Source organism: Biomphalaria glabrata, chromosome 2, assembly GCF_947242115.1.
Source record: "Biomphalaria glabrata chromosome 2, xgBioGlab47.1, whole genome shotgun sequence".
Lineage (NCBI taxonomy): Eukaryota > Metazoa > Mollusca > Gastropoda > Planorbidae > Biomphalaria > Biomphalaria glabrata.
Window position 1 is genome coordinate 45,544,304 of NC_074712.1, and position 27,280 is coordinate 45,571,583.

The 27,280-nt window shown below is 31.3% G+C and overlaps 2 protein-coding genes across 5 annotated transcripts; one reads left to right on the plus strand and one right to left on the minus strand.

Annotated features, from left to right (window-relative positions):
* The first annotated feature begins 147 nt into the window (after positions 1 to 147).
* Positions 148 to 7,610, plus strand: LOC106074890 (ragulator complex protein LAMTOR3-A-like). Of its 2 annotated transcripts, none has more exons than XM_013235807.2 (6): positions 148 to 364; positions 4,215 to 4,249; positions 4,661 to 4,719; positions 4,829 to 4,962; positions 6,834 to 6,897; positions 7,359 to 7,610. In XM_013235807.2, the coding sequence occupies exons 1-6, from the start codon at positions 356 to 358 to the stop codon at positions 7,430 to 7,432; spliced, it is 375 nt and encodes a 124-aa protein (XP_013091261.1). In that variant the 5' UTR covers positions 148 to 355; the 3' UTR covers positions 7,433 to 7,610. The 2 variants fall into 2 exon arrangements, with proteins under 2 accessions (XP_013091261.1, XP_013091336.1); XM_013235882.2 differs by lacking the exon at positions 148 to 364 and adding an exon at positions 1,311 to 1,436.
* Positions 7,611 to 26,770, minus strand: LOC106074509 (phosphatidate cytidylyltransferase, photoreceptor-specific-like). Of its 3 annotated transcripts, XM_013235472.2 has the most exons (13): positions 26,608 to 26,770; positions 25,289 to 25,337; positions 24,340 to 24,558; positions 23,135 to 23,271; positions 16,023 to 16,119; positions 15,501 to 15,677; positions 15,274 to 15,393; positions 14,836 to 14,918; positions 14,587 to 14,743; positions 12,179 to 12,331; positions 11,266 to 11,400; positions 11,052 to 11,155; positions 7,611 to 10,038 (listed from the first exon to the last, which is right to left on the minus strand). In XM_013235472.2, the coding sequence occupies exons 3-13, from the start codon at positions 24,412 to 24,414 to the stop codon at positions 9,906 to 9,908; spliced, it is 1,371 nt and encodes a 456-aa protein (XP_013090926.1). In that variant the 5' UTR covers positions 24,415 to 24,558; positions 25,289 to 25,337; positions 26,608 to 26,770; the 3' UTR covers positions 7,611 to 9,905. The 3 variants fall into 3 exon arrangements, with proteins under 3 accessions (XP_013090926.1, XP_013090995.1, XP_055876822.1); XM_013235541.2 differs by lacking the exon at positions 25,289 to 25,337; XM_056020847.1 differs by lacking the exon at positions 26,608 to 26,770 and having other exon boundaries at positions 25,289 to 25,982.
* Between the last annotated feature and the right edge of the window lie 510 nt (positions 26,771 to 27,280).

Consider the following 27,280-nt stretch of genomic DNA (forward strand, 5'->3'; position numbering starts at 1 on the left):
ATGTGAAATCGATTTAATCAGATGCTACGTTATACTATAATCTAAAAGATTTAATTGTGTTAATATTTAAATAAATATGTATTAGTTATAGATTATTCAATTTTTTTGTTCAGCTTTTTACAGTTTGCTTTTAATAGAATTTGTTATAGATCATAGATCTAAACAACTTATTCTACATCTAAATTGATCAAAATCTGGTAATTAGTTTAAATACTGCTCAAACTGCATTGCTTCGAAAAACTAAATTTCTTATAGTGTTGACAAACGATAGATAATAGTCTGGTATCACCGAGATCGAGAACTGTTTCGCCAATTTGGATTTAATCTCCATGTAAATAACTTGCAAGCTAGAGCAATGACTGAGGTTAGTAATATTAGAATTAAAAATTAGTCCATAACAGTCTGATCCTCATGTAATTCACTAAATAGATTATGATTAATAATTATATAATTATTATTTTTTATTAAATAATGATTACAGTTTGAGTTTCGAGTTTGAGTTACACGGTTTTACGGGTTTACACATCTGATCAGTGGATATCACATCACATGACTCACTAGCCTAGGCTAAGTAGTAGGTCTCGCGGTCTACTCCAACTAGTTAGTGTACCACTACGTTAGTGTACCACTACGACACTACTTGACTAGATTAGAGTGTATATAATTATTATAATTATATAAGTCTCTAAGTAATACTATTCTAGACTAGATAAGTAGATCTAACTAGTTACTAGACTTAAGTTACTACTACTAGTCACACTAGTGTAGATGATATCTTTAATTATACTTGTCTAGAAATACAAATAGTAAAAAAAAAAAATAGTCTAGATCTAGCTAGAATTAGAATGGATAACATAATGATTTAAACATAATTTATAATTTAAATAATTAAACATAATAATAAGAATTCAATGAATAACATAGACTATAGTGACTAGTCAGTATTGTAGTATAAAATATAAGTAAAAAAGAAATTTCAGTGACCACACTCTAGACTCTAGTCTAGATCTTTTCTATTCAATTATACTAGAGAGTCTATAGAGTCTAGACCTAAGTTAAGTCTAGAGTCCAGAGATAGCACTATCAGTAACTTAGCAGTTATAGTTTAGAATAATAGAGTGTAGAGTAACTTAGACGGTCTAAGTCTAGTGTAGTGAGTAGTGAATAGAATCTAGCACTAGAGTGTGACTAGAGTGACTAGACTACTAGACAAAATCTAGATCTAGGACTAGAGCCATAGAGTGACTAGACTAGAGCTGTATACTATATATTATATAAGCATATATATAAATATAACTATTGAATGTATATAGATCTAAACAAGTAGATTAAACTCACTAGATCTAGATTACTATAGATTATAAAATATATTAGAAGATAGTCTGGCTGACTGGATCTAGTAATTAAGCAATAGTAAAAATAGTATTATAATTATAGTAAGTATACTATATATATATATATGAGTGTTTCTCTAGTACTGTTGACCAATAGGTTCACTAAAACGTCTATAACTCAAAAACTTCTTATTAAATGTCACAATTTTATTTTCATTGCACTTAGAGATGGTTTATGTATAAATTGAAATATTTTGAGCTTGAAAGGTGCATAGTGGAATTTTAAAATTGTAGAAAATGTCTGAAAAAGTGCACAAAATGGCATCTTTTGATGTAACATGGAACACCTGGCTTAGGTTGAAGTAATATTCTACTAAAAGCAAGGATTATTGAGCAGACATTTTTGTTGAAATAGGTTAACAATATAATGTTATTGCATTATCTATATCTTTTTATTTTATATTTACTTTGGTATTACTTACATGTCGCCGTGAAAAGTGCATCACATGGTGTCCCACTAAATTTGAAATTTTAAACCTTTATCAATTGTAAACAAAGTAAAGGATTCTGCTCCAAATTGTGTTTCTGTTACTAAAAGCATCAATGATTAATTTACACAGTGTAATTTTTCTTTGAAACTGTAAAAATTTATATAATTTTAGTAAAATAGGTCTTGGTGTCCCAGGTGAAGCACCTCAAACGAGCTTGACAAAAAGAACAATATTGTTTTAAACAAAGTTATTAATGTGATGGGAATTACTTATCTCTGATACTGCTTAGTACATAATTAGATCAATTTTGGGGGGAAAAGGCTACATATATAAATTAACAGGAGACATTAATAGACATGGTGTCCCACATTTTTTCACTGTAGCACCCGAAACACTGCATGTTGAATCATACCAGAAAATCTCAGAAATCTAGATATAAGTATTTTTCTCACCAAAGTTTAGAATTATAATGAGAATTAAGCTTATTATTATCAAGTTTGAACTAGAATGTAAGAATACTATTTTTTAATCTAAGTTAATGTAAACCTTATTGTTTTATCATTGTTTGTGGTGCTTCACAGGACACTAAAGAAGTCTTGATCAAGATAAAGGTCTTGTGTAGGTTTAAATCTACTCTATATTTCAATTTATATGTAAATCTAGTTTTGGATCTTGTTCTTGGTGCATTGAAAGTCAGAAAGCTGCACCTTTTAGTTTATGATTAGGTCATGTTTGAGGCAGTTATGTCTAATATATATATTTAAAGGATTGTTGAACACACACACACAAATGCCTAGTACATTTATATGTGGTTATAGAAAACTATTTTGTGAATCACTAATAAAAGAATAATTGGTAATGTATTTACAGACTTTTAAAAAATTGTATTTCAGCATGTATTAACAAAAAAATCTGTATATTTCATATTGGTGTCCCGTTGTAGCGCTCGCAACATCTTGTGATATAATAGTCATGTTATGCTTGAATTATCGTTGAGACATTGCAGCAACTTATAGTCTATATATTTAGCTATAATGCAAGTATAGCATAAATTCTATTTTCTTATAAAAAATCTTATTTTAAAAACTTTTACCAGTAGTGTTACAAGTGTTACAGTGTCCCATTTTTTAAATTGAGCGCAAACCTAACGTAAGTGCTCAAAAACTTCAATTTCTCTATCTAGCTGCTTAATACAATAGAAAGATTCAAATTATGCTAAAAAAGCAAACAAATTAACAGTTAGTTGTACTTTAATCATCAATGGTGTCCCACTGATGCACCTGAAATGCAAAAGTGGGTACCCTTTTTCCAGCACTGCTGAGGAAATGTGTGAATTCCAATTCATTTTCTATTGATAAATTCTTAAAGTACAATGGGTAAAGAAGTGAATACACTTAAAATGAAACCAAAAACTTCCACTTAATTTTTGGCCTAATTTGACACTTTTTGATACCAGTACTGGAGAAACACTCATATATAGAATACTTATAATAATTACTTATAAAAATTAATATATATATACACATGAATAGACAGTATCTATCTATCTCTTGATTAGTTAGGATTAGGTGTATAGTGTCATGGCTGTGCTGTAGAGAGCTGTTTATTGTCGCCACAATCATACGACATATTTATGGATTCAGAGCTTCCCATAAATCTATTCAACTCACTATTTGGATTACGGTACACAGCCCTGAATATAATTTTCTTGAGTTTAATACTTTTAAACTCAGTTCAATAAAATAAGTAATTCAGAATATAAACCACAATAAATTGACTAACGTAAAATAGTATGGCTGAAATAGTACACTTACAGTGAAATTGCTGGTGATCCATAATAATCCAGCAATCAATGAACACACTAAATAATCCATGTAGAATAATGACTAGCGACTATGACCAATTACTCTCTAGCTAGCTCTACCCTTAAATAGTAGTACCGCCTGGTTTCTTTACATCACTGATAGTAAATTCTACAAGCTTTTATCATGACCCTACATCATAGTTTATTTAAATTGAAGCTATGTAGAAGGATCGCATGCACATCCAATGTAACCTAATAATATAGATAATTCATGTACTACTGGTCAGTCTTTATTGTGTTGTGGCAAGTGTGACATTATACATACACACATGACACTACATATAGATTTCGATGATCTAAAAGGCTTAAAGTTAATAAAATGACTGTCTTCATGTTGAGTGTAGCTGTGACCTTTTGGTCTTGATATAGAAAGAAAATGAAAGTAAATAGTCTAGCTAGAAATCATAAGATGCTTAATTATGCTTATTATTCTTTTTTAAAAAATCTTAAAAAAAAAAGTGTCAGCTTTGAATTTTTTGCCAAGACATCTTATAAATGTAAACTTTTTTTTTCAATTCCTTGTAGGAGTTAAAAGCCTATCTTAACAAGCTAATGGGAACGTAAGTAGTGATAAGTATATTTTAATAAACGTTTTTATTATTAAGACTTAATCCTGTAATATAAATCATTCTCATTAAATATTAACTCATACACTTGTCCTATGCTTAAGATTGTAAATATTTACTATTTTTTTACTATACTATTTTATTTACTATTAATATTCATTTACAATTTAAAACCTTGTACGTTTTTATGGGAAAGATCTTACGTAAATAGTTGTAAAACACTACAGTACATGCAGTGTTGTTCTGACCATACTATGAATTTACATCTTCATACAGAGTGCCTTGAAATTCACTCCCACAATTATTGAATTTGTTTGTTTGTGTACATTAAATTACTATTATAATAATCAAGAGTATTATTGAAAAAAAAAAGCTAAATAAATGCCATTTTACAATTTATTTAAGAGTGGAGGGTCTCCATGCTATAGCTGTGACAGACAGAGATGGTGTAGTCATTGTTAAAGGTAGGAAATATCTGATTTGTGTAATTGTAGAGCTTTGTTTGTCTATGGCTTTAATGTAATTAAATATTGTTAGATTAATAGTTAAGTATTATTATTATTTCTGTTTTAGTTGCTGGTCAAATGGCACCTGATACTGCATTGCGCCCTCCATTTTTATCTGTTTTCGGGGTGATGACAGAACAGGCTGGTAAAATGGGAATGGGGACCAATAAACGCATCATCAATTTCTATGACAGATATCAGGTACTTATATAACATGTAGTCAGAAAGAATGTATGAATATGGCTGGTTTAAAAAAAAAAAATTGTTATAATGCCTCACTTAAGATGGATTCTATGAAATGTCATTATATTTAAGAGATCATTCCGTCAACTCACAGAATCTGTGTGTATGTTGGTCTACTTGACTTAATCCTGTGCACTCCTAATGGGGGGGGGGGGGGGAGAGCATAGGGCCGCAACCACACCTCTCCACCAAACTCGGTTCTGATCAGCTTTCTTTATCTGCTTCCATGTCACTCCAGTACCCTCAGCTTCACTGATGACTGACCTCTTCCAGGTTTGCTTGGGTCTGCCTACTTTCCTCTTTCCTTGCGGATTCCAATCAAGTGCTTGCCTTGCAACATTGGTAGCTGGTTTTCACAGGGTGATGTCTTGGACTACAGGCTTTTGTCTAGTTCTTTCTCACAAATTTACAGTAATCTTTTATGGCCACCTAATTCCTAATATTCAGCATAGGCATCTGTTAACAAAGGTCTGGAGCTTTTCCATATTTGTTTTAGTGACTCTCTTTGTTTCTGAACTGTATAAAAAAAAAAAAGTAAAAGCTTCTGCTTATTCTCTTAAAGCATTTGTCTATATTTAGGTTTTTACACCATTTACAATATCAATTTGTGCTAGCTTATATCACTGTAATTTAGATGAATGATGAGACTTGCTTCAATACTATTCTTTAGGTACTTTTAAATCTGCCAGGAAAGGAGTCTCACTGTTAAGCAAAGCATACATTACTTTAAAAAATAATGCTTCAATGTTCATGAACTGCAGCCATAATCAGAAAAAATAATGATACTCCTCAACTAAGTCATATTATTTCAGTATTCCATGCCTAGATATGATGCTCAATTACTATACTAGTATACTAAATAATGTTCATTTATTCTACACACTTCTGGAGACAAAAGCTCATATAAAGTTCAAAGCATGCTTTTATTGCCAGTTTTATCTCAAAATATTTATTCAATCTTTCTCTTTTACTTTTTAATGAAATAAAAACAACATTAATAATACAGTTGCCATTTAGCTTCCATAATTACCTTAAATTAAAATATTTTTGGGGTTGCATGGTTATTGCATCACTAAAGGCTGACTAAAAAACTAATTTCCAGATGTTTATAATCAACTAATTGACTTCTTGTGAGATTGTCAACACTATACTATAATCAAATCCTTAAACATTCCCTACTGTGCAGAAATGTAAAAAAATCAAAGGCACTGTTACATTAGTCTCAAAAATATCTCAAGAGTAAACTTTTCATTAGCCTTAACAGAGCAGAGGTTTGGTTTAATGGTTTAAGATTTGCCTATTGATTGACATTTAACTGTTGCTGAAAATAACTTGTCTTATCTAAAATGTGAAAATTATTAGATTGAGATAGTGACTTAAAGAATTAGTATAAGTATTACACCATTAACAATTTTTTTGTCTACATTCATAAGAAAGCTAAAAATATTTTAGAAATAAAAAATCACCCTTTGGTCAGGATTTTGTGATTTTACCATCTCTAAAGAGATACAAGACACCGATAGCAAAGACAAACACACAAAAACTCTTTTGTTCCCCTGGCAATTAAATCATTAAATACAATTAACTATCTGATATAAACATTTCACATGTAAATTATGAGTGAGGCTGGTGTGAATGTATATTTTGCTTGATATTATGCACAAATTGTAAGAAAAATTTCCTTATAAAATTATTATTAATATTAAAATATGCAATTACTTTTTTAATGGAACTTAGTAAATATGAATAACATATCTGAGGAACATTTCTAAGAAAAACACTACATATAAACATTTTTCTTGTTGTTAATAGTTATATTTCTGTTACAGACGATACAAGTAAATTATCACCCATTGCTGCTTCATTTTATTGCAGACACTAATGCCAACACTGGTAAGACTATATCACTTTTATATATATTTTGGTTTTCCCCTTCAATTTTATATCGTTCGTTATGTTTTCTCATATTTTTGTGTTTACCTGTTTACCAGCCACTGATCAGTATTAAGCCTTGTGACCCAATAATAAAAGAAGCCTTGATCCTAGGGAGCTCATCACACTATAATTGAACATATTTGATAGTTAAGCTAGAAACGTAGTATAAAAGACTCTAGCCAGAGGAGGAGGCTCAGTGTTGGAGCTAGCAAGTAGACACTATTCATTGTTTTGCCTGTTTAGGTTATATTTTTGGAAAAAAAAACTAAAATTTTATTTGAGAATAAAGAACTCCTACCTATGTTGCTTTGTGCAACAAAATCTGATAGTTTTAAATGTATTAATAGTTTTAGTAATTCTCATCAATCAGTTTTAGGATGTTTCATTATTTTTTAAACTATGTTATTTTATTTCAATAGGTCTTATATTGGAACTGGAAAATGAGCTTGAAGATGTGTTAAAAGATATCAGCAAAGTGGTTGGTATGATGTAAAGAGAAGACTTAAGTCATCTGCTGTAAAATAAACAGACTGTAAATAAGTGTACTTATCTACTATGCTTGATTTTGAATGTTCAATTTGTGATTACATTAATTTAACATGTGCATGTTCATGAAATTGATTTTCATTGTTGTTAGGTAAATTATTAATAAACTGAAAGGGAAAAAAAAATATTTTTGACATTCTTTTATTTTCATCTAAAATTGACAGTGCTAATAATAACAACAACACTGACCAAATAAAACAATTGAATACAACTAAACAAGCATATATTTTATGTTTTAGAGAAAACATTCTAACATTTAAAAAAAAGTTATTTATTATAATTAATTTTGAATTGAATGGATTAAAAAAAGTACTACAAACTTAATATTTTCTTTTTTAAAACAATGTATGCTTCAAATGATACTAGATTCAAAAGATATTTATGACATGGTGATAATGACCAATTTATATAAAAATATAAACTATTTTTCAATTGTTTGAATAACTTGATATAAAAGGTGTCTTACACATAAAATCACAAATGTATATAAAACTGGCAATCCATATAAAATAGTTCCCCTTTTTGTATTCTAATAGTATTGAAATTAGGAATGAATAAAAAAGTAGACACAATAATACAAAACTCTGTCAAATAAAAGAAGTGGGGGAACAAGCACAAAAATGTTGCTGATTAGTGTTTGGAATAAGAAACTGAAAAAATAACTAGTAGAAATTTCCCACCAGTAGAAAAAAAATCTTATTAAGATAATTATACTAAAATTAAAATATCAGACCCAAAGTAACACAAGAAGTCATATCACAAAAAACAACACGGAAAAGCATATAGTCAGAATTGTGTGGTACTTTTGAGTAAGGTAATGCTAAGTTGTTCTTCCCAATAGATTCTGTACCAATAAAAAAAAAATATCCATACTTAAAAAAAGATAAAAACTACTAGTACAATTATACTGAAACATTAATAATGACAATTTATGGTTCCATCTTTTAAAAACAAACACTATCATTACATAAGTTATCCATTTAAAAACATTTCTTGAACAATAAATTATCAGATATTTTATTTTACAATGAATGTGATTATATTGTTATTGAATGAAATGTACACCAACACATGTTTATATTTATCTTGAAAATATATGAAACAAAATACTAGTTTAATATTTGCATGAGGGATGGGGGTATAGTGATATTGATAGATTGGTGATGTTGATAGACCAGAGAGTGAGAGGTGGTGACAACAATCTAAAATTAGTTATACATTATCCAGTTATACATAAAATTTTAATAATGGTGCAGCTTTTTTAAATGTCTAAGATGCCATAGGCAATTAAAATAGTAACATTTTCTGAGACTGCAGAATTTAGGAAACCAAATATTGAAAAGGTTTGGTCACTATTTATGGTTAAGCTAGAATGTTTATGACTTTTCAATAATCTTCTTTACTTTTGCAGTAAACTTAAATGCATTTTATAAGAATCTTAAGGAATGAATCGTCCTAATACTTTATACATTGTCAACAGTTCATGAGGACACTAATGTCAATAATTAGTTATTTTCACTACTACAGAAAAATACATAATGATTCAATATTGCTTACTTAGATTTATTTTCAAATTTTTATTTTTGGTACAAATGTTCACAGCAATTAAATGTATATATATTTATATATATATATATATGATCTTTTTATGAATGAAAATATTCTAAATATAATATTAAAAAAAAAATCTTTGTTGAAAAAACAAGTAAGATCTATTTTTTAAAAGTGTATTCCATATATAATTTTTTTTTTTAATTCAGAAGATTAATTTTGATTTTTGTTTGCTTGAGATATAAATGTGATTAAAAACAAAATTGCAGGCTACCAATCCTTCAATAAAAAAAAGTGTACTTGTATTTTTGGAAGAAGTTTATTATCATTTTTTTTAAATTCAGCAATAATTTGTCTTTGGACTTCATAAAATTTGTTACACTTAACTTTTCATTATACATACAAGTCCTGAAAGCATTTTTGTCAGAACTCAATAAATACACAAATATGGTATACAATGTTCTTTAGTTCCTATAGTCTTAAAAAAAAGAAATTTTCTCTCTAGCTAAATCACAGTAAATTCGAATTTTGAAATAACTGAAATACAGATAATTTTCATTGGAAGTGTTACAAAATGCAGGAGATATACCACATGTAAAAATAAAATCAGATTCAACGCATGTTTTAAAGTTTATCACTGTCACGCTGATAAATAATACTAGAACTCTTACAATGCAAGCCTGCATATCACACACAACTGATATATGCTACCTAAAATATAATTACACTTGATAGAACATATAAAAACCAATAAAAATATGTGCAATTACATGTCACATACACTTGAAAAAACTCTATCTAGCATTACACAATATTTCTCTAACATATAGTAAAATAGCATTGACTTCTTGAAAGAAAAAGTGTTTATCTTATATTGATGCTGTGGTGTTGTCCAAGAGCCCTCTCTGTGTCAATTTATCACGTAACATCATAAATACCTGAAGCTGCTGCTCAGGTTTCAACATCATTACTGTTTGCACAATATTTTGAGGATTTAAAACTCTGAAAAAAGTAAGAAAAAAGAATTAAGTGAAACTTTGAAGCTATCAAAACTTCCTAGATATTTTTTCCCCCCAAACACAGGCCCATGCCACATCGACATTCTCAGTGCACTCTGGTCCAGTCTCAGTTGTAAATATACCCATCAAAGTGTAACTGGGAGAGCTTTCTGTGCTGACATAGAACTCAAAAACACAATGTACATTTAAAAAGAATGTTCTAGCCTCTTAGAGCTTATATCTTCAGACCTTCAGTTTGGCATTCTCTATAAATCTGTTTATAAATGAGATCTGTTGTATTCATTTAGTCTTTATCAAAATATGAACAAGCATTCATATTCAACATAGGTATTATTTTTGTAGGACAATCATTTTAGGTTAGCTACAGTAAAGAGATTTGAAAGGAAAAAAATCTAAAAAAATATTTATAAGATGCATTTACCACATTAATAACTTGAAGGATATCCTAAAAAAATTTTCCAAATAGTATCAAAGCTCAGAATATAAACTGATTGTGACAAACATTAAAGAATAATTTAGGGATAACCAACAAAGAGAAGGAATTAGAGCCCGTCTATGGAATGAAGATGGAGAACTGGTTGATTTCTCTATGGCTTTCTTTGCTGCTGCTACCTTGTGATTGAAGTTTTGTTTAAACATAATTGTGTTCACAATTCATTCAAGTATAAAACTAATTCCTAAATAGTAAGTGAAAAATATAGGAAATGAATACATTGGAATTAGTGGCTGAGAGGCTAATACAGCTTGGCTACGGCTTAGCCACCTAACAAGGGGGCTCAACTTCAAATCCCAACTGGAGCAGAGTTGTGTTTGCTGATCACCTAAAGGCAATATGAAAACCTTCTCCCAGATACCCCCTTCCACCATTGGTCTACAAAAGAGATTGAACCATAGTGCACTGAGCATGCTATAAGCATGAAAGATTTGCCACACAACTGTTCTAAAAAGTTTTAAAAAAATACATAAATTATTTATTAAAAAAAACCCCGCACTTACTTGATAAAACTAGAATAGTACACATGAACAAATGTGGCCATCAGAAACTGGCAATCAAACCTGTCCATAATACCTCCATGCCCAGGTATGGTGTCACCAAAATCCTAAAAATAAATAAGGATAAAAAATTACAATAGCCTGTAAAATAGTTTATAATAAACTAGATAACAAAATAAAAGCCACACAAAAAGCCATTTGTTTTCAAATAAATTACCTTTATTTTGAATGCCCTTTTGAAACCACTAGCAAAGAAGCCACCAAAAGGTCCTATGACTGATGCAAAAATAGACATGGCAATGGAATGGAGGACAAAAGGATAGATGCTCACTGTTGTTTTCTGAATACCTAACTGAAGTAGAAACAATTGTGTTTCAAATTACATATTATTCATGCATATGCTATACACACAGAAGAACACAATACATTACATAAATATAACGAAAATCTCTTTTGTTAAATGGCTAAATAACCTTACACTTTTTTTTTTTAATTTCTACAAATATCCTAATTACAATAGTACCCTGAGCCTACATTTTGTTTGTTAATAGTACTAAAGAAATAAAACTATTATGTAAATTATTACAGTCAATTTTTGCTAAGATGGCTGATACTACAATAAACAGTCAGCATGGAATTAAAACCTTTTGTAGCATGTGACTGACAAAAGGTTTAATTAGGCCACATTTCATATTTTTTTTACCAGGCAGCTAACAATTAGCTTCATGCCTTTGGTTGAAAGAAACAAGCAAGCTTTATCTAGTTACTTTAGTTAAACTTAAATAGGTGGCTAATTTAAACAGTTAAACAGATTCACATGTATCAAAAACAAAGAAGTGAGAAAAAAAAAACTGGTCATTTTTAATGTAGTAGTTATATTCTAATATAATTTAAAATGCAAGAAATTAAACTTTGTTAAAATTTACTATCAATTTTCAAATAGTTATATAAAATGTATTCTATCTTAAAATATAATTTGATGGTATATCTATCTTTTGCAAGCACAATAAAGCTTATTTAAAAATTAAACACATTAATTTTTTGTTTGTTTGTATAAATACATCTGAAATATCAAATGCTGCATCTTAGATTCTAAATTTCAAAATTTTATGTAAATTAGATAGACTTACCAACTTAAAAAATGCCCTTATAGTTTCTGGAAGTGCATACTGAGAAACCAGAAAAACATGAGATCTTTCACATTCCATAGACAGAGATTCCTTGGATTCATCATAAGACACAGGACAAACAAAGTAGTCATATTGGATGAGACAGTAAGAGAGCTGTGGGAATAAAATGTTTCTTTGTATATTAACTAACACAAATAAGTATCAAGAGTTTGATAATGTACAGTTGAGGCCTTGCCGAACTTCGGTCACATTTTTACAATGCTTATATCAACTCACTCTCTGTCTGTCTGGTAAAAGGTTTGTACACGTAATATACAGAATGTGATACAATTGGAAAAAAATTATCTAAATGAACAAATATACACCATCTGTTATAAATATTAAGTGTATGCTAAAAATACAAAATAGCTGTCTACAATAGTACTAGCTCAAGTTAACCTGAATTCAAGTTTTAAAAAATTGCAAAAGAATAAAAGCCAGCAAGCGTATTAGTGTAGTTCAATGCCGTAAGGAAGAGAACACTTTTGTTTTGTTCTAGGTCAAACTATAACTTAAATTAGTTAACCATGAGCAGGAAAGTAAAGTGACTGTGTACAGACTCAGTGTGTTTTTTTTCTTTTCCTCTCTCTCTGTCTGTCTGTCTCTCTCTCTCTCTCTCTATATATATATTTGTATACATGGACGTAGCCAGGATTTTTTTTTTTCGGGGAGGGTTTTGGGGGATGAATTTTTTTTTATATATGTGTGTGTGTGTGTGTGTGTACACACACACACATAATTAATCTTTATTACATTCTGACCCTATCGGAAGACGTTTATTGTTTACTGTAGACTCCCCACCCTCGCTAGCAAGGGGGTCTGGGGGAGTTTGCAGTGCTCCCCCAGCGCGGGGCAAAGCCCCGCCGCTGAGCACTATTTCTGGTATTGAAAGCCAATAAAATGCATATTCTGAGGTATCTACAGTGCATTATCTTGCTATTAAAAAGTTTTATTTCAAAAAACCTAATGTGCTATTCTTACTGACTTAGACCCTCCCGCGCCGTTCGGCGCATTTTCCAGCAAGCTGTTTTCGCAACTCTTATTTTGCGTAATTCATTTTGTGTGAGAACATGTCCCGCAAAACCTCATGCGATGCTCTGTCACAACCTTACTAAGGATTCGACTCCCAGTTCGGCATATGATTTCTTTGATTTAGACCCGATCTCTATGACTGACTCCTAAAATCTGTCTTAACCATCTTTGTTGAAACACATTTAATGATTTTCAATTTCGGCAGAAGACTATTCACACTTTATTAATGGAGCCCAAGCCACTGGTAGAAATTTGTAACCTTTCTTGACTACGCTCTTGGAATTACATGCCTGTATTTCGCTTTAGATTTTATATCGAAATGGAAAGTTTTTTCGTTAAATCATCTGTTGAGGGGTTTTGAACTAAGAAATCTCTGGAGTTTTTTTGTTTTGTTTTTAATTCAAAACCCCATTTAGCTACGATCTTAGAATTTGGTGACTGTAGTTTGCTTTAAAATAATATTGAAGAGAGAGGTTTTCAACTCTAAACGCTCTGTAAGGGAATTTTAAACTCAAAACCATCTGGAGGGGTTTTAAACTTTAAAGAAAAAGCCATCTGGAGGAGGGGGATTTAAACTCAAAACCCCTTTGGCTACGCTCATAGATTTTATAGAGTGTAATTTGCTTTTTTTTTATATTGAAGAGGTACTTTTTAGCTTCAAACCCCAACTGGAGGGGGGGGGGGGGTAAACTCAAAACCCCTTTGGCTAGAGAATTTTGAGTGTGTAATTTGCTTTTTTTATATTGAAGATGGGGTTTATCGTAAATTTTGGAAGGGGTTTTAAAATCAAAATCTTCCTCAACTGTGCTGTTGGAATTTGGGGATTGATTTTTGCATTTTTTTTTGTTTTGTTTTATAGAAGAGGGGAATTTAACTGCAAAAACCTCTGGTAGGGGGTTTAAAATTCAAAACCCCCTGTAGGGGGTTTTAAACTCAAAGCCCCTGGTAGAGGGATTTGTATCTCAAAACCCCCATATAGGGTTTTTTTAAATCTCAAAATCCCCTGTAGGGGGTTTTAAACTCAAAGCCCCCTGGTAGAGGGATTTGTATCTCAAAACCCCCATATAGGGGTTTTTTAAATCTCAAAACCCCCTGGTAGGGGGATTTAAACTCAAAACCCCCTGGTAGAGGGTTTTTAACTCAAAACTGCCTCGGCTGTGCTGTGGTAAGTGATGATTTAGTATTAAAAGCTCACCTAAAATAAACAAAATGAAAGCAAAAATCAGTCACTTAATTCCGTTCCTGCGGGGGGGGGGGGGGGGGTTGGTTGGTTTGAACCCCAAGAACCCCCCCCTGGCTACGCCATGCTAATGGATATATGTGACTGTCAAACTTACAATGATTCCAAAGATTATTGTTGAGAATGCTCCACCAATGAAACCTTCCCATGTTTTCTTTGGTGATAACTTGATCAAAGGAGTTCGTCCAAAGAAGAATCCAAACATGTATGCCATTATGTCATTGCATATTATCATTGATACTGGGACCAGAACCCTGTAAAAATACAACTTTCAATGAAACAAAAGTTTCAATAAAAAAAAAACATTTTATAAAGGCTAGATAAACTAACAAAATTCTGAATTTACCAAACAAGTCCTTCCAAAACATTCTGAACAATGAAATGAGACTGTGTTACAACAAGTAACAGTGTCACATGTGTCCATCCAAACTGAAAACACAAGAAGGAGGAAGATGTTGAAATAATGCGTTACTTGTGTTTCCATTCATTAAGATTTCTGCCACAAGACACAATTCTAAAAAAAGTGATGTTAAGTTCACCAAACATTGTCAACTCATTTTTGTTTGTCCCATTTTTTAATTTCGATTTTTTGTTTTTAAATATATATTTATTATGAAATGAGATGCTGTGACCTATACTGTGGATTGAACTAGAATTTTTAGGCTAGCTATAGCACAATATATCATTCAATGTTAGAGGCTAGCATAAAAGACATGATATTGTTTAGTGCCATATGTTAAAAAAAAAGATAAAGGTAAATTTGATGTGAAATTTGTACACTCACTAAAGTGAACTGCTTCAGATAATGTTTTTTGACTAGACTGCAGACAAAGCCAACCAATCCAGCAGTGTAAAGGGAAAATGAGATAAATCTGTGATAAGTCACAAATGGTCGCAAAAAGTCCTGGAAAAAAACAACACATTTTGAATGTTTATTATAAAAGTTAAGAAAAAAAATGCAAGCATTTAATGCAAACAGTAAGAGTAAGATAATAGACAAAATATACTTACAGTACGAGCTAACAGTACTCCAAAATATCCAATCATACTTTCTCCAAAGAAGAAAAAATTGGAAGCAAACAGGAAATACCAACTTAAAGTTCTGAACCAGGGTAAATCATATGATCGATAGACTATGTAGCCTATTGTGATTATTTCATGAAAGCATTTTATCTGAAGGGCGAATGTCTTAGAAGTAAAACAGAAAAATTTATAAAACATATGAAAATATATAGAACATCTAACTGAGGATTATAAATTCCTATTCGTTGTTAACTAACAATATTCTTTTAGTTTAATGTTAACTATAAATTTTTTAAAAAGTTAATAAGTATATGATAATGAAATAAGCTTACTATCTGTATGGTAAGAAATGATTAGTGTTGGTATTCATTTAATCATAAGCAAATTATTTCAACGAAAAAAACAACAACAGAAATTCTATATATTATTCAGATGAGAAAAAATACTCCAAAGCTGCATAACTTAAAAAGCAAGAAAAATATTTAAATATGACAATACTTTACCACATACCACAAGAACTAAAGCTAAAGGTCCAAAATAAATAAGTACTGCAAAACCAAGGATCATGACCCAAGTAAAAATACCACGTATCATCCAATTTCTCCACCTGATGAGCACAGATAGAGAAAAGATACATTTTGAATATCCATATAACCCCCCCCCAAAAAAAGCAAACCTCATGCTCAATATATAGGTTCAAACTATTATGTATAAACTGTGACTAAGCTTTTGGAAGTTTAAAGAGCCACTAGAGAAGTACAAATGTTAATCATCACATTCTTCTAACCAGCTTTTTGCTGGAGCTTCTTTGGCAGTCTATGTGCTATGGAAAAGTAACATTCTGTTCTTCTTAGTTGCTCAGCATGGCCATACAGGGTAATGGTTACACTTATCATCATTATAAGATTCATTTTTACGGCACTAGACAGTTGTGCAGAAAAACTTTTTTTTTTCTATTAAAATGTGTGTCAATGAGAACATAATAATAAAACCAAGCAATATTCATTTGGCCATCAAGCTGCTCTACATTTTTTGTTTATTCAGAGAGGGCAGAGAGGATTTCAAACTTCTGTCATAAGACTAAAACAAAGTCAGCTTTAAATCAATAAGTGTAGTATAAGTCTGAGATGCAATAATAGCGATAATTGTTTTCTTTTCCCCCTTTTATTCTGCTTTTGTATTTTAATAACAACAACAAACAAACAATAAGTCAGATTATAATTTATAGTTAATACTATATTTTTGAAGATTACTTTTTTTTATAGTTTTATTTATTTTGCTAAAATTAATATTCTCTAGAGACTAAAATAGTTGAAACCTGTGTTTCTCAAACTTTTACTTGTGATGCCCTCCGAGACAAAAAAAAAAAGATGAATAATGGTTGTGACCCCTTAAGACAACTAAGTATTTGAGGGAAAGATGTAAGACCACTCAGCAGATCCAGGTCAAATACAACAGATTTATTGTCTTTTGAAAAAAAAAAAGACTGCCATCATGCCCTCCTCATCAGCACATTGTGCCCCCACAGGTTGAAAATGCTGGTTTAAACAGAGGTGTATAATAAAAATAAAAGTAATCAGAGATAATAATAATGTAGTATATTGACAAAGCCAAAAAGAAAAAATATATAATAAAATTGATAGCAGCTAAAGAGGAGACAAAATATAGAAAGGAATGGTATATAAGATAACACATCTTATTTAACAGGATAACTTATAAGTAAGTAACATTATTCTTTATGTACAGTATTTCAACATAATTCTGCCTAATTCTCATTGGTTCTGTTTCTTTTATTAGAGACACTTATCAAAAACATAATGAAAGAATTTGACTGAAGTCAAAGAAAGCATCTAGTCTGCACCCAGCAGAATGAGATTATACATGAAAATTGGAACCAGTGAAACATGCTTCGGTAGTGAATCGCCTTAGTAAACTGCATAATTTATCAAGAGGCTTCAGAATAAGCCTGTAAAAGACAAATTGTTTGAAGAACTGCCTGATCTTGAAACCAATGCACAATTTCGACTCTGACTCAGATATGGTTATCTAAATCTATATATATATAATTCTCTTCTTCCCTAAACAGGTCAAACAAGAAGTAAAGGAAAGATCACTCTCTTATTTCTGCGGATAGTCACCCCATGGAAAAAAAAAAGGGGGGGGGGAGAACACGTTTTCACAGCTCGATACGGATAGCTGTGCGCTGGACCGTCAAACCCTGCCCGCTCCCATCCCATGCGGGAGGTTTGGACTAGGAAGTAAACTATCGTCAACTCTGAAGGAACATCCGAAAAATGTAAAACATTTTACAAACACTAAATAGCAGGGCCGGACTTAAGCATTGTGGGGCCCTATTCGAAACGGATTTCGCGGGGCCAAGTTTGGGTAGGGAAGCGGACAATAAGTTAAATTTAAGAGTTTGTATTAGAAAATAAATTCATCTATGCATTTTATTCATTCTTTACTACGTACAGAATTACTTTGCGAGCCTTGCGTGTAGCAAAGTCATACAGTATATCATAATAATTCTGTTTCCCACATAGATCCCGCTCAATAGCAAGAATAACCAAATGTGTCCATCTATCTTTGAGAATTGTTGACGTCAAGTAATTCTTCATTAGTTTGAGGCGCGAGAAACTTCTTTCACCTGATTACACAATTACGGCTAATGCATAATGCCATTTTTATTAATAGCGCGCAGGATTGACGTTTTCCATATTGAATGACACCCCAAAATGACAATTTTTTTCTATGTATTTCCGTATTTTCCGTGGAAAACTTCAGAAATCATACCAGTGCCTAAGAAACCAAAAATAGATTGCTTAAATGATTTCCGCCCAGTAGCACTAACACCTATTGTTATGAAATGTTTTGAAAAATATATCCTTAAACAACTTGTAGCAAAAGTCAATAACAGCCTAGACCCTCACCAATTTGCATACAATGCAACTAGAGGAACTGAGGATGCCATTCTATTGCTTTTGGACCAGCTTTATAAGCATCTTGACATACCCAAAACATATGCACGAGTCCTCTTCGTAGATTTCTCCTCGGCTTTCAATACTATACAGCCACATCTAATGATAAACAAACTGAGTAACTTAAATGTAAGCCCTTACTTGCAAGCATGGGTTCTAAACTTTTTAACCCAACGGCCCCAGTATGTTAAAGTCAACAACACCAAATCGTCAACTCGAGTACTATGTACGGGTGCTCCACAAGGTTGTGTACTTTCTCCTGTACTATACACTCTTTACACTAATGACATAAGAAGCATCTATGACTCAGTTAAACTCATTAAATTCGCTGATGATACTGCCATAGTCGGTCTTATTTCAGGAGACGAAACTCAGTATCGAAGCTCGATAGATATCGAAGCTCGATAGAAGAGTTTACAAACTGGTGCACCGACAACTTTCTAGAACTGAATGTAACAAAAACTAAAGAACTTATAATAGATTTTAGAAAGAAAAAACAAACTATAGGTGAACTGCAAATAAACACTACATCTATAGAACAAGTAAAGGCATATAAATATCTAGGCGTTATCATCAACAACAAGCTTTCATGGGAAGACCACCTTGGAACTCTGACAAAGAAAACATCCCAGCGACTCTTTTTTCTATACAAACTCAACAGTTTTAAATTAAACAAGAAGATCCTTGAGACATTTTATGGCGCGACTGTACAAAATCTGCTAACATAGGGAATAAGTTGTTGGCAAGGCAACGCCTCATCTAAACTGTTGCAACGTCTAGAAAACATCATTAAAAAAGCATCAAAAATTACACTCACAACATTACCACATTTAAAGGAACTTTTTGAACAAACGTGCCTAAGAAAAATCGAAAAAATCTTGGAAGACAACGGCCACCCGCTCCATCAGAACTACGCCAGGTCGTCGCGAAGTGGGCGACTGCTGTCAATCAAAACAAGAACGGAGCGGTACAAAACTCGTTCGTACCTCACTCGGTCAGACTCTATCACCACCACTCATTGATCAGGGAACATGAAATGCACCAAGATACCGGTGTGTAGTCGCTGAATGAACTCTTTATGTTGTCTGTTGTATTTATGTGTATGTTTCTGTTGTGTTGTCTTTATATGAGAAACGAGTCCTTGTAATCACAACAAATTTCCGTAAGGATCAATAAAGCAGTCTTAGTCTTAGTATATTTTAAGGACTTTTTCGTTTATTTTGCAATTTCGGGAGATTTCCAGGAGTGCGGGGGAAATCTGTTTTAAGTTATAAAATGGTTTAATTTAATAATTTATACACCTTAAATTAGAGCGGGTTCCATGAAAGTGCGGATCCTTCGGTCACATAGGTTGCAGTGGCCTAATACCGGCCCTGCAAAATAGCGGCGTATGCTATGCCGCCGGTCGACTAGTATTAAACTAAACTATTAAGTAATTGACAGAAGCCAGAAGGATACTTTATCAGTTTATATCAGCAACTAAAGTAGAAATAATAACCTACATATTAGGGGTGCACCGGATAGTACTTTTTGATATCCGGCCGGGGCCGGATATGACCGGATAGTAAAATTTGATATTCGGCCGGGGCCGGATACCTAAGTGTCTTGTTAATAGCTTGTGTTGCTGAACATTTTACGAAACTGTTAAATAACATACCTATATTGGTTGGTTTTATTTGTTTTCCTTTTACATACCTTATTGTTTTAAACTCTGTTACTGATTGATTTATTCAAGTTTAACAGTATTTCTAAAAATCTGTATAGCATGAGTGTGACTGTGTGTATGTACGGTGCCACCAACTGTAAAGGATGTGTGTAGGAAGGTCAATGTAAATAATGTTAGTATATATTTAACTAGTTACTAATGTAAATCTCATAAGTAAAGTGCAATCTGCCTTGTATAGTGGTCGGATGTATGTGTTCATGAATTTCAGACCAACAACCTGGTCAGATATACCTAGTGAGCCTACACATGTAGTCCTAGTGTAGTGTGTATAGTTGTTTGTGTTAACCATCGAGCATTGTTTTTTCCTGAGCATACGCACGAAATAGAGTTGGGTGTTAGTCAAAAAAGATAACACATTGGCATGGTCAGTCAAGCATATAAATAAATTATACCCGTCCACTAGTTAGAGGTCAAGGGTTGTTTGTTTGTTTTTTCGCTCCAGCATATTGTTTCTTTGTTTGCTAGATCTAACTGCGGTACTATTATTCAATTTTTTATGCGATTTTAAAATTTACTGTAAGGTTTTCGTTATTTATTAAGTCAAAAGAATTAAACAATGAAATTAGATTTCTTTCTAAAGATTTTAATACAAGGAAAAAATACACACACGCAAACATGCACATCTTTGTTTTATTTTATTGTGCAAAGAACATACGCAAGAAACATTAAATGCAAAGATCGTATGTTAGAAACATCTTCCTTAATTATTACTAATTAATTATTTTATTCGTGGTTTCAGTAACTGTTACAAAAGGGAACGATAGTAAGCCTATGGATGTCAGGTTTGTAAAAGTCGTCCTAGCCTGATACACAGTGGCTAAGTACGCATCTTAAGTAAAAAATTGTAATAACAAGGAGTTAATTGACTGTCTCAAATGATTAAGAATATTGTTATCAAATCAAGACACTCAACTGCAGGAGTAATATTCAAGTTAACACGTTAGAAAAATTATTTAATCTTAATATTTATTTACAGTGTAATATCCTTTGTTAGCACGTTATGTTTTTTCATTCTGGCTTATAAATGGTAAATGTCTATCAATAAATTGGGTGTCAAGGACCAAAGAAATAAAGAGTAGGGGGTGTTTAGCTCTCCATTTAAAGATAGCCCAGGTCGTGTCTTCTACAAAATAATTAATTACTGGCTTACTGGGCTATATAATCTCGCGGTTTGTGTTCTGTGTAGCTAAAGGTCACTCGTTTAGGTGCGTATGATCTTTAGTCCAGCTTACTAATTGAGATTTATGTTCAAGTAACTCGGCACACTTGAAAAGGTGTGACCACGTGATTAAGATTTTTCTCCAAATAAACAAACTCTTTGTCCGGATACCCGTGTAGATGTTTGGCTTGAATCCACCCCCCCCCCCCCAATTAAGATTAACTACTAAGTAAACAAACATAGTTCCCTCGTGTGACCTCTAGAGAGCGCGCTTACGTCCATCGTATCTGACTTGGGGTCACCTGTCAATCAATGAACTCAATGTGATGAACTAAACAAATAAAAGAGGGAGGGAGTTGTTCATCTGGAAATATACCTAGTTACCTTAGAGGTGTGGCTCTTGTAGTCCAGCCCCCCTAATAAAGATTAACTACTAAATAAACAAACTCAGTTCCCTCGAAAGGTGTGACCTCTAGAGAGTGTCATTACGCTGACATTAAACCTACGTCCATCGTATTTAACTTGTGGTCACGAGCCTATAAAAAAAAAATCAATGTGATGGACTAAACAAACAAAAGGGGTGGGAGTTGTTCATCTCTACCTCTGGAGATTTACCCGCACAGCTAGACAGACGTCTGGTCAGCATGACGTAGTCAAGGAATGTAGCATTTTAACATGTTAACTAACCTACTCAAAGGTCAAGACAAATTGAAAAAAGTGCCAGCCATTGCTGCTCTGTATGTAAAGCGCACTTATGATGTAAAGTTTCATTTCTATTTATATTAAGTTATTAACACGCCTTGTCTTTATAATAAACGATGTTTGGTGCATATTCATAAAGGCTCTATTTTTAAGCACATTATTTTGTTTTAATATAAACATTAATACATTCTACAACAGACATTAATGGAACGAGGTCCACTTTATGCATATTAAATAGGTGTATTTTTTACTATCCGGTTTACTATCCGGTAGTGATATCCGACCGGAGCCGGATAGCACCGGATAGTAAAAAATGCCAGATATTCGGCAGAAGCCGGAGCGACTATCCGGTACTCCCCTACTACATATACACATATAGAAAAATGTTTTTTTAAATATTAATAATACTTCATTAGAAAAACATTTTTATGAGCTTCTTCTTCTGCATTCTCATTACTCATAATGAGTTAATCCTAATAACTTCATATTTATTATAATTTTTTATTTAAATATATGACTTTTTGAAAAAAATACATTTTTATAACTTTAGAGTAAAATTAATTAGATAGTAATTTACATTAGTTGAAGGAACCTATCTGTTATTCAATCATGAAGATTTAGTAGTTACTCTTCCTTCTCTAGTCTTAATTTAAAATATTTGGTCCAATAGTGTGTCCAAGCTTCATAAAGTCACCTATAAGTTGTGCCATTCTTTTATAAAATGAATGATCCATGAATCTACAATGAGACTTAATTCTCACCAAAATACTTTTGACATCAACAGAGAGTTAGCAGTTCAGAAAGTAATAAGAATTTCAATAAAAGAGGCACCAGTCAGAAAGTGGTGATAAAAAAAACCCAACAAATTTTATAACAAAAAAAAAAAAAAGGTGTATAAAATATATTAAATTTAATAAATTCTCAATCTAAAATATTACTGAAATTAACCATATTTTAAAAACATAATTTTGATATATTTATATATATGAAAACTAATGCTCAGAAAAATTATATTATGTCTAAGGATTTTTTACTGGATGAATTCATTTCAACTTACCTTGGAGACAAATCTTTGAGAGCATTATCAAGAACATCTGAAGATTGGGTCTGATTGGCCATTGGCTTTGATGGCTTGACTGGTAAGTCATCTTCATCAGTATCAGAGGCTGAGGTCTGTATAGAAGGTCCTGTTGTCTACAATTTTAACATTCACACATCAATCATTCTATTTAAAACATACCACTTATTGTGCATCTATTCATTTGTTTCTGAGGTAAATTACAATTACACTTAATGATAAATGACAAAAACTTGATAGTAACACGGAAATTATATATATATATATATATATATATATATACAGCAAGTGCAGCAAGAACTGTCTTAACACTAATGAAGATAATAATCTCTAAGGGTTTATAGTAAATTAATGTGTTAAAATGATACCAGTGTGGTCAGAAAAAGTACTAAAAATCTCAGAGCGTCATTGACAGCTGAATCTAGACTGCTTGTGTTTTTGCTCATTTTTCAATTTTCAATTGAACAACTAGGATTTTAAGTGATTTACTTTGAAAAAAAAATTAAATTAGAATTTAATCTTTTACAGTTTCATTTCAAAATATTGTTGGTAAAGAAAAATAAAATGATTTGAATGTTTTGTTTTAAATTAAACAATGTGTGATTACAAATCTTAAGCAATAAAAAATGTCAATTCCTAATTTGAGCATATTTAAACAATCATTTAATCACAAAATAGTCAGTTTATTTTGATAATACTTTTGATACTTTTTGTTTAAGCTGAATCAAGATTCATGTGTGTTTGTATAAAGATAGAATAGATAAAATATAATACACTACAAGAATTTCTCATTGCAAATTTTGAAGGTACAACATTCAAAATACAAGATAATGTATGTGCACTGACTGGCTCAGTTTTGACTTAAAACCATTTGTTTCTAACTAATATTCATCACTCAAGAAATTTTTTTGAATAGTTTTTATCTGTATTTTTTTAAAGCTAGAAAAGGATGTGTACTACACTTGCTAAAATATATAAATGGTGAAAAAAGAAATTAAATGAGTGTGAGTCTCTTTTGTGCATGATGCCATTCTTTCTTATACAGACACTATCAGACAAATAATCAAGTGAAAATACTCAGGCTCAAATTAGGAGTGACATTGTTTAGACTCTAAATATTGGAGTTTAATATTATAAATGTCTGAACTCTACACTCAATAAACCTAGAGCTAATCTAGATTTACCTGCTTATCTGTGTTTTCATTTCCATGGGTATTTTGAGATGTTCTCTGTCGCAAGTCTGAACTGAGCGCTGACATAATTTATAGATCTAGATAAAGTACAGCCCACAGCCACAGTACGGCTTACACTGCTACAGAATTTCTAGAAAGCCCACTTTAATTGGCTCTCCTTTGCAAACGTTTGCACATAGAGACCAACTCCAGATCACGTAGTCCTGTTTACTAAAGCAAATAATTTAGGCCACTTAGTTATTAATTAGTAAATATTTTTTTCCAATAAGAGTATATATTTATTAGATTTAGATATTCAATTATGTTGATGTAAATCTGTAGAGCATAAATGTATTATATTCATCTATACTAAAAGAAAAAGACTAGATTCTAGTCACTCGATGTAGATCTATATTTAGCTTTAGTCATAACAGAAAAACATTTTTAAAAAATACATTTTTTTAAAGACAATATCTCCATTATACAGCTTAAAATAAAAATTTTATTGCTCAAGCCGGGTATCAAACTCATACTTTGGCACCATCAGCTCAAAGTACCAACGTCACTACCCATTGGGCCAGAGGGCATTGTATAAATGTGAAATTATTAGTAGTACTTTCATAATATAGACATCTAAAACTAGGTCAAGACTTATGATTAAGAACTCTTAAGATCTACATTCCAGATGTAATCTATATATTAGATTTATGTAAAAAGATTAGCTAAGCCTAAATAATCAAATAATAAACTGAAAGTAACTTTAAATTTAATAAACAACTCAGTTACTGACTAAGCCATGTTTCTTTTAATAGCCAAATTTAAATTGACTTTTTTTTAATTTGAAAAATTGTCAAACTAGAGTTTTCCCTGTGTAGCCAACATGCTAGTATTCTTTTCTTAGCGATATACATCAACTGCTAAATTTCTAGGAAAATCATTACAGCCATTTTCGAGATCTCACCTTCCACCCACAATCAAGCTTCCATGAAGTTCTAAACTGAAGAAAGGTACTGTAAAAAAAAAGTTCCCTTTTCAGACCTTATAGAGCAGATATAATGTAAAGGTAATCTGTTTCTTATAGTCATCCTAGTCTGAACAAAAATATTATTATCCTACTAGCAATACCCACCAGCTATGCCCATTGATTTTTTCCATGGCTATATAATATATATTGTTTATTTTACCTTCCACCTCTCTTTTTTTTTTTTTTTTTTTTTTAACATCTCTCTCAATGTTTCTTGTATGTTGTTTAGATTTTCGATATATATTGATTTTTTTGACCCATTAGTCAGCAAATTTTGTATACAAGTTCATGCTCGATAACACATGAATCAATTACAAAAAAAGTAATAAAAATAAACCAATTAGATAATCAATTAATTATAATTAATTAACTTTGTTTTCAAAAAGAAATGTATGTACTACGCTAAGGGAAGATAAGCCTTCTATTTTTGTAACTACTTGAAATGCTCAGTGGCTAACAAGTCAGCCTTTTATCCGGGAGACTCAAGTTCAAATTCACTCATGCAACTTTTTATTTTACAAATTGCTTTTAAAAAGGCAGCACAGAAAGCTTTCCTCATCAACTGGAACCACAAGCAAAATTATTTTTGGGAAATTTAAGTGCTGCAGTTTTAATTGTTAAAATGGCTTATTTGTTCTAGGTACAAGGTAAGTAATAAAAGGTTAACTTTTCATACTTTTTGTTCATCAGAAGTGGGAGAATTGGTGATGAGTCAGTCAGTTAGGATGCTTAGAAACATAGTATAGAATTGATTATATAGATAATAGGTATAATTCCCAATAAATATAATCAAGATTAAAAAATATGTAATTGTATACTATTTCTAACCCTTATGATTACCACCCATGATTATACTCCCTAACAATACAGCTAGATCTAAAATCTACCAAGAGTAATCCTCTGTCATCAGTCATATTGACTAATTTAAGAATATATAATTGATTTCTAATCTACACTACACTGACTACAGTCTACGGGTGAGCCACAATACTGAATTAAAATATGAATCGTATCAAACGCGAAGGGCATAATATTAATTATTAATATTTTCTTTTCTATTGTACTTAGTAGTATCAGATGCGAAGGGCATAATATTAATTATTAATATTTTCTTTTCTTTAGTATATATAAATATAATTATATACTGTAGTAAACTATAGACTATAGATTATTATTGATCTATTACTATATCAGTATATCACTATATGATATATCATAATACTATATTGTATATCTATTACTAGTACTAGTATTACCTATGCCGCCTATGGCTATGGCTATGCCTATACTTCACTAATTGATACTAGATCTATATTATATATATGACTATATTATAATATACTATTATAGACTAGTGACTATTAAAAAAATTATAGTATAATTTACTATCTGAGTATCTCTACTCTCTACTCTAGGACTCTACTCTAGACAAGACGTCTGACTATAGAATATAATAGAAGAATACTCTAGTCAGTCTAGTCTCTAGTCCTAGATCCATAAATTACTATAGACAGTAATGTCAGTATATTATTACTATATATTAGATCTGTCTATAGAGATCTAGAACTAGAATCTAAGTCTAGATAGATGTAGATCTATAATATGATAGAGAGAGAGAGAGAGAGAGTATAAGAATATGATGGTCATATTTTAAACTTTTTTATAGGAAACGACCAATAATAATAATTTTATTCATAACTCTAAACCTTATGCCACATTGCAATTTCATTGTTTACAATGGATTTCACTAAAAAGGAAACAGTTATTATTTTATTTTTTTCTTCTGCAAAATAGCTTGATTGATCTATGTTCATAATGTAAATCTTAAATAAAATTCTTTAATTAGTCAATATCAAAATTAGATCTAGATCTAGATAGAATCTATAATAGAGGAATAGAGGATATTTTTTTAAAAGTCTAGTTATTTGA

What these genes read in the sequence shown, in the direction of transcription:
- LOC106074890 (XM_013235807.2), top strand. An exon ending in CTTAACAAGCTAATGGGAAC is followed by an intron (nt 4,250 to 4,660) that starts GTAAGTAGTGAT and finishes AATTTATTTAAG; the next exon opens with AGTGGAGGGTCTCCATGCTA. An exon ending in AGACACTAATGCCAACACTG is followed by an intron (nt 6,898 to 7,358) that starts GTAAGACTATAT and finishes TTATTTCAATAG; the next exon opens with GTCTTATATTGGAACTGGAA.
- LOC106074509 (XM_013235541.2), bottom strand. Translation starts at nt 24,414, where the DNA reads ATGTCAGCGCTCAGTTCAGACTTGCGACAGAGAACATCTCAAAATACC. An exon ending in CTTTAGCTTTAGTTCTTGTG is followed by an intron (nt 15,678 to 16,022) that starts GTATGTGGTAAA and finishes TTTACTTCTAAG; the next exon opens with ACATTCGCCCTTCAGATAAA. An exon ending in CAATAATCTTTGGAATCATT is followed by an intron (nt 12,332 to 14,586) that starts GTAAGTTTGACA and finishes TTATTCCCACAG; the next exon opens with CTCTCTTACTGTCTCATCCA.